The following is a 7282-nucleotide window of genomic DNA, read 5'->3' as shown; positions in this document are numbered from 1 at the left end:
GCTCTTGTTTTAAGCATGTTCTTGCTGACTCAGCAAACTTCAGTGTTCATATAGACCTTCACACAGCTGAAGAACCTGTCTCTGTGGTTAACAGCAGTGATGTGCACTCTCACTCATTTCTGTGACACACACGTGTAGAGTTTCTATTCTACCATTGAAATGTGTGGAGTTTTCCACTTCATCGCTGGCTACCAATGTATTGAAAAACAACACTGAGCTGCAGAGTCCAAAGTAAAGAAAACTGCAGTACATACTGTAAGCGTCCCAGTGTGTCATCTGTGTAACTTGTTCAAGTTAAAATACCCGACTACCCTTTCTTTCACCAAGTACAACTCATCGAGGCTACACGGCTGCTTCATATTGTATGTTCAAAGTTGACAAATTGTTATTATCCATGAGTGTTTGACAATATGGTGTTGTTATAAAAACAGCACAATATTCCATTCGCTGAGCTGCTTCTGGCTGTGTCAGCTAGTGGCTACATTGATTAAATGCTCCAATCATGCATGGCTGTGATACTTGCATTACTATTGCATTATAGAGTAAAATACAATGTAATAAATAAACATGTTTCAACAAACACACGCTTTACAGCGATGTCAGTGTATTAGTCAAGGGGAGATACTGGAGAGCATGACACTGCAGTGCAAGATAAAGTGAATATCAGTAGTTACAAGTCTTTCGTTGTCACTCTCATTTAAAGTGGCTGCTTTTATAATGTTAGTAACAGGATATTGCTTTTTTTTCAGGGCTCGTCGTGTTGTTTTGGAGGAGTGGGAGTGCTTGGCTCTGAGAACTGAATTCCATAGATGGTTGATTTCCTCAAACCCATCTGGGTTCAGTTCTTGAAGCTCGGTACTTCAGAGGCAAGCAGATTCTGGGCCAGCCAGCTCCACGTTTACTGTACTGTGTATGATCTTGTAAATAATGTGAAAGAAATAAACACGTTTTATATCTTCACACATGTCTATCACATTATTACAGTCCAGACGTCATTTTGCATGTACAGAAATATCAATGTAAGCAGGTGCATGCATACTGAAAAATAAGCATGTTAATACAGTATATGATTTATGTATGTACTATATCTGTGTGTATATGAATAGACAACATAGGATTACCCAGCCAGGCATAGAAGACTATATGCTACCCCATGAGATATGCGCTCCATCCTCTGAGCTTCCTTCAGCTGATTATCAGAGACATACACACCAGCCTCTCAGTAATCTGCTCATCTAATCCATCCTCACTGGCTCCAGGCTCATCTGTGGCCACATTGCTTCTCTTTAAAGCAATCAGCCTCACAATATCCTCTGTGCAGGCATGCAGCAAACTGTGCAGCTGTATACTTCACACATATACAATACACACGGGTTAAATACCTGACTGAGAGAAGCTGTATACTTTACACATACTGATTAAATAAGGGCTGATGGAACCAAGAAAAGCATAAACCGATGTGATCAAACTGGGGTGTGTCTGTGTGTTGAGTAGGTGGGATCGATCAACAGATACAGTGGCTTATGAACTGAGTCATCGCCCTGTGTTAGCAACAATGCATCAGCATCTGATTATCCCAATGCCATACCTTAGGAAAATCGCATTGAACGCCACACCACAGAACGAATGGGTGTGTGCTGCTAGCACGGCACGCTCAAAGAGGACTGCACTTTCTTACTCTGTTTACATGTGTTCTGTGCATGGCTGTGGAAAGGGATTTCTGTTAAAACTGAAAGGTAGTTTAGTCATCAGCTTCTCGTACCGGTACTGGTATGGCATCATTTTATGTTGATGTTATTAAAACTGTTGTAAAACCACATTCTTCAATGCTGGTTTCAGTGATACATTTTCAAGAAAATGGTAGAAACAAAATTGTACATGCAAAAAAAAAATGATATATACATTTTTTCACAATGGGTTAAGAGGAAAAATATCTGTTTTTTTAAAGACAGCCATTCCTACCAGAACAGTTGGCTTGTGGAAGTTGTTGATTTTACTACTTGAAGGGCATGAGGTGTGTAATAAAAACGCCATTGCCTTGATTAATCCCAGCATGTGAAGACCTGCGTCATATGGACACTCCCTTGGTAAATCTCTGTATCTCAGGTTCAAACATACTGAAGAGATTGTGTATCTGTAGGTGCACCGCAGATTCTGAGAGCTCGATAATGGACACTCCCCTTTCGACTATACACATACACGCCTCTTGACTCAATCTTGCTGCAATGATAGAGAGCTGATAAGACTGTCATACTGCTGGAAGGAAGACAAACAGAAAACAGAAAACACTTTATCTTTACAGGAAAATAATTACATTCAAACAAATACTTTAGCTTCTTAGAAACAACCGGACACTAAAAGCTAACACAGAGCTCAATACAATAAACGGCAAGACGTGTTTGTCGAAGACTCTTATCTTTGGGAGTGATCTCTCATTTTTGCAAATCAAATGCTGAGAATAAACATGTTGAGAAAGTAATACAAAAAAAATATGCAAACAATGTAGTGCCATAACCTGTTTTATTGCATGTGGGTTACAGAGCTTTTATCTTTCAAATGAAACAGCATACTGGTAACATCGCAGAATGGTGCAAAACTGCAGAGGACAGGCTTTGTGAATATGGTGTGAAGTCACAGATAAAAGTTGCAGCTGCAGGGCTGTAGTGACAGTGCAGGATTCTTGATGTCTCGACCCACCAGCAAACATCTTATTCACCGCAGCATCCTGACTTTACCACTACTGCACTACAATACACAAACACTGTGTGTGTGCACACGCACCCCAACTACTGCACTGCAATACACGAACGCTGTGTGCCTCAGACTGTGTGTGTGCACACGCTCTCTACCTTCATAGTTGTGTTTCCTGCACCTGTTTAATCAGCAATCTGGAAAGGGATACACTTCCCTTTAATATAAATAATCACAGCAGCAAACGCCTGACGTGTTGTGTCTGGAAAGCAGGGTAATCCGTGTGTGTCTCCGCAGCTCAAGGTTCGAGGTTTGTTATATAATTTCCTGTGGGTTGTGTTCTGTTTGCACAGATAACCCTGCTCTCAACCCTCTTCGTTAAATGCATGTCGATGAAGTGCCATAGGAATTAGTGAGGTGCATGGCCACTGCTACAGGCACTGCACTGGGATACAGTTCAACACATGCAAATCACCTCCACTCTAGTTACCATTTACTAATAATTACTACTGATTGTGAGCATGCAGCTCCATACATGAACAGCACAGTCAGACTACAAGTTTAACAATTAACCACCAATCACATGGAACAGATTATAAACACATTTTGTATTTTAATTGTTTTAGACTATAATTTAGATGCACAAAAAATATTTTTTCACCAAAATGAACAGTGCCACTAAATAAAATGTTTATGTTAGTGTGCAGCTTCATGTAACGCTTGGAATTATTTTCAATATGGTCTCGTAAGGTAAAAATCTTAAATCTGTCAAAACTATTTTGAAATCTGTGTTGGGCCCTAGTCCTTTCAGCTGCTGCTCACTGTGTCAGTTGAAGAGCTGCTGAAAGGAGCCCCTGTGTGTGAGCTAGGGTTGAGTGGCATGTCTGCAGCACCGATACAGTACCCCCACAGCTGGGGCAGCAGCCTCTGGGTACACTGTCTGTGTGTCAACGCTTCGACTTCTTTTTGTTCTTTTTCCTCTCCACGATCTCGCTCACGCTGTCCCCTTCGGGGCTGCTTGGCTGGCGGATGACCTTCCTCTCCAGCTTGTACTCCTGCTCTCCCACCCGGGGGTCTCCCCTCACCAGGTACTCCCCTCCCTGGTAGGTGATGCTTACGTCTGTTTTAGGATAGGTACCGTAGACCCTGCGAAGGTCATCCTTCACGAATTCAGGAACCTCCTTCCGGGCCCCGATGATCCTCTCCAGCTTCCCCCAGCGCAGCTCCCCTTTGAGGGTGAAGCCCTCAGGCCAGCCTCCGCTGCTCTGAGGCTCAGGCATGCTGCTGCCGCAGCCCTGGTAGACAGGAGGGTACATGTACGGCCTTTGGTAGTACAAGTAAGGATTCATGGTGCTGAAAGGGTTAAACCCGTAGAAGTGGTGGTACTCCACTTGGCCCCCCGTCGCTCCCCAGTCATTCGATACCAGAGTGAGGGGCCGGCTGCTGTAGATGGGGGGCATGAAGTGGTGGTCGTGGCCCGTTGCCCTCACTGGCCTCCACTGCCAGTAAGGGTTGGTGCTCATGAGCACGCCGGGATGGTAATGCAGAGGGCTGGCACCCGTGTAGTAAGAGCTCATTGCTGAAGATGCTGCTGCATCACCACAGAGAGTGCTCCCTCCCCTCCTAGTTGCACAGAATTGACTTGTTTTGTGCTGCAATGAAATGAGGAGAAAGTGACATTTACAAAATGTATAATCTTTTAATATGCATTTCCATGCCCTGCGAAGGTGGGTATATACATCCCCAGTTGTTCTGCTTTCCTTGAGAACATTCTGGGAGACCATTCTACTTGTGAGATGTCTTGCTCACTAAAATATCTAGCATATTTTTTTTAATTCAGGGATACCAAGATATTGAGTAAGTAAAGAGACAAATGTTACAATATTCCACGAAACACAAATCAAGCAGTAGAAACACAGTAAACTGTAAGTAAAACCCTAATGCGCTCCTTCACTGTTTCCGCTCCACACTGAAGAGCCTCACCTTTCCACAGTCCAGACTTGTTCATGTGTTGCAGTTTTTTTGTGAATGGAGCATTTCCACCGAGGCCAAAAACTCTGAAAACAGAAGAACTAAATTCCTGAGAGCTGGAAAACAAACACAAAACCCTCCTTGTTGCTCCAGGACCAATTGTCTATGAATGGAAAGGGTTGTGTTTTGTGTTGGAGTTCAGTCCTGTTACTGGTTGTAGTGTCCTGTGTTTCGCTTGATTGGGTCTCATGAACTGTAAGGAGTACACACTCAAGCAGCTCCTCCTGTTACTGACAGCTCTGTTTACCAGGAGGATCATGTGAGTCAAATGTGACCAGGCAACAGAAAAACAGAGATAACTAAATAAGGGAAAGGACAGCAAACAGAGAGCGAGGTGAGGACTTCCAGGGTTATGCATAGATGCTATACATGAATAGATACATACATGCATACATACATACATGCATGCATACATACATACATACATACATACATACATACATGCATACATACATACATACATACATACATACATACATACATACATACATACATACATACATACATACATGCATGCATGCATGCATGCATGCATACATACATACATACATACATACATACATACATACATACATGCATACATACATACATACATACACACATACATACATACATGCATACATACATACATACATACATACATACATACATACACACATACATACTCACGTTATGTTAAAAATCTGCTGAGAGATGAATAATAAATGATAAATTAATACTATACTGTAGAGCTAGAGAGACATCTAGCATTTTCAATGGGCGTTTTAAAATATTTATGACATTATATAAAAAAATGATGTTGTGATTGTGAAACAGCATATGTTTACTGTATTATAGTAACAATACATAAGAAGAGCATAAGAAAGTTTACAAACGAGAGGAGGCTATTCAGCCCATCTTGCTCGTTTGGTTGTTAGTAGCTTATTGATCCCAGAATCTCATCAAGGAGCTTCTTGAAGGATCCCAGGGTGTCAGCTTCAACAACATTACTGGGGAGTTGGTTCCAGACCCTCAGAATTCTCTGTGTAAAAAAGTGCCTCCTATTTTCTGTTCTGAATGCTCCTTTATCTAATCTCCATTTGTGACCCCTGGTACTTGTTTCTTTTTTCAGGTCGAAAAAGTCCCCTGGGTTGACATTGTCTATACCTTTTAGAATTTTGAATGTTTGAATCAGATCACAGCGTAGTCTTCTTTTTTCAAGACTGAATCAATTCAATTATTTTAGCCTGTCTGCAAACGACATGCCTTTTAAACCCGGGATAATTCTGGTTGCCCTTCTTTGCACTCTTTCTAGAGCAGCAATATCCTTTTTGTAACGAGGTGACCAGAACTGAACACAATATTCTAGGTGAGGTCTTACTAATGCATTGTAAAGTTTTAACATTACTTCCCTTGATTTAAATTCAACACTTTTCACAATATATCCCAGCATCTTGTTGGCCTTTTTTATAGCTTCCCCACATTGTCTAGATGAAGACATTTCTGTGACAACATAAACTCCTGCTTCACTGCTTTCTGGAACACAATCAAATCACAACAGTAACAACAACACATCATTGGTCCTCATTAATCTTTTATGCAGGACTTTGTCAGAAGCTTTCTGGAAATCTAAATAAACCATGTCGTATGCTTTGCTGTTATCCATTGTCGATGTTGTATCCTCAAAAAAGTCAAGCAGGTTAGTTAGACACAATCTCCCTTTCCTAAAACCATGCTGACTGTCTCCCAGGATATTGTTACCATATAGGTAATTTTCCATTTTGGATCTTATTATAGTTTCCATAAGTTTACATATAATAAAAGTCAGGTTTATTGGTCTGTAGTTACCTGGTTCGGTTTTGTCTCTCTTTTTGTGGATTGGTATTACGTTTGCAATTCTCCAGTCTGTCGGTACAACCCGTGTCAAGAGACTGTTGCATGATCTTGGTTAACGGTTTGTAAATAACTTCTTTCATTTCTTTGAGTACTGTTGGAAGGATCTCATCCTGTCCAGGGGATTTGTTTATTTTAAGAGCTCCTAGTCCCTTTAACACTTCTGCCTCTGTTATGCTAAAATTATTTTAAACTGGATTGGAACAGGTCGACATGTGGGGCATGTTGTCTATATTCTCCTTTGTAAAAACTTGTGAAAAGTAATCATTTAATAGATTTTGCTATTTTGTTCTCTTTATCAGTGTTACAGTATGCAAACGAGAAGGCCCACAGTGCAATCCAATGAGGATGTGTGCAGTTTCTTCAGGCAGCCACTAGATGGTGCATTCATCTCGCTCTAATATTAATCTTTCTGAATGGTGCCGAGATTGTCAGCAACTAAGGAATGGATCACCTCCACCGTCACTACAATTGCACACAGTTCCATACCTCTCGACCTAATCGCTTAATGGTCAATCAAAACATGATACGATACCAACAGCAAAGGCACCGAAATGCAACAGTTTGTCTATATAACGCAGTGTTTGAAATATGTGCACATCCTGAATTAAATATGGCATATGGAAACAAGGACGTGTTAATGCTAGGCCTGCACCCATCGCTGTGGTTACCGTTCCGTACGAGTCGC

The 7282-nt window shown here is 41.3% G+C and overlaps 1 protein-coding gene across 1 annotated transcript; it reads right to left on the bottom strand.

The window, feature by feature from the left end:
- Positions 1–2513: 2513 nt before the first annotated feature.
- Positions 2514–4922, bottom strand: LOC117414654 (uncharacterized). Its single transcript, XM_034024420.3, has 2 exons — positions 4675–4922; positions 2514–4343 (listed from the first exon to the last, which is right to left on the bottom strand). Exon 2 carries the CDS (start codon positions 4266–4268, stop codon positions 3639–3641), a length of 630 nt encoding a protein of 209 aa, XP_033880311.1. The 5' UTR covers positions 4269–4343; positions 4675–4922; the 3' UTR covers positions 2514–3638.
- Positions 4923–7282: the final 2360 nt, after the last annotated feature.

The sequence above is a fragment of the Acipenser ruthenus genome, chromosome 7 (assembly GCF_902713425.1).
Source record: "Acipenser ruthenus chromosome 7, fAciRut3.2 maternal haplotype, whole genome shotgun sequence".
Classification (NCBI taxonomy): domain Eukaryota; kingdom Metazoa; phylum Chordata; class Actinopteri; order Acipenseriformes; family Acipenseridae; genus Acipenser; species Acipenser ruthenus.
Note: the sequence above shows the minus strand (reverse complement) of the source record. Positions and strands in the feature narration are given on the sequence as shown.

What these genes read in the sequence shown, in the direction of transcription:
- LOC117414654 (XM_034024420.3), bottom strand. Translation starts at nt 4,268, where the DNA reads ATGAGCTCTTACTACACGGGTGCCAGCCCTCTGCATTACCATCCCGGC.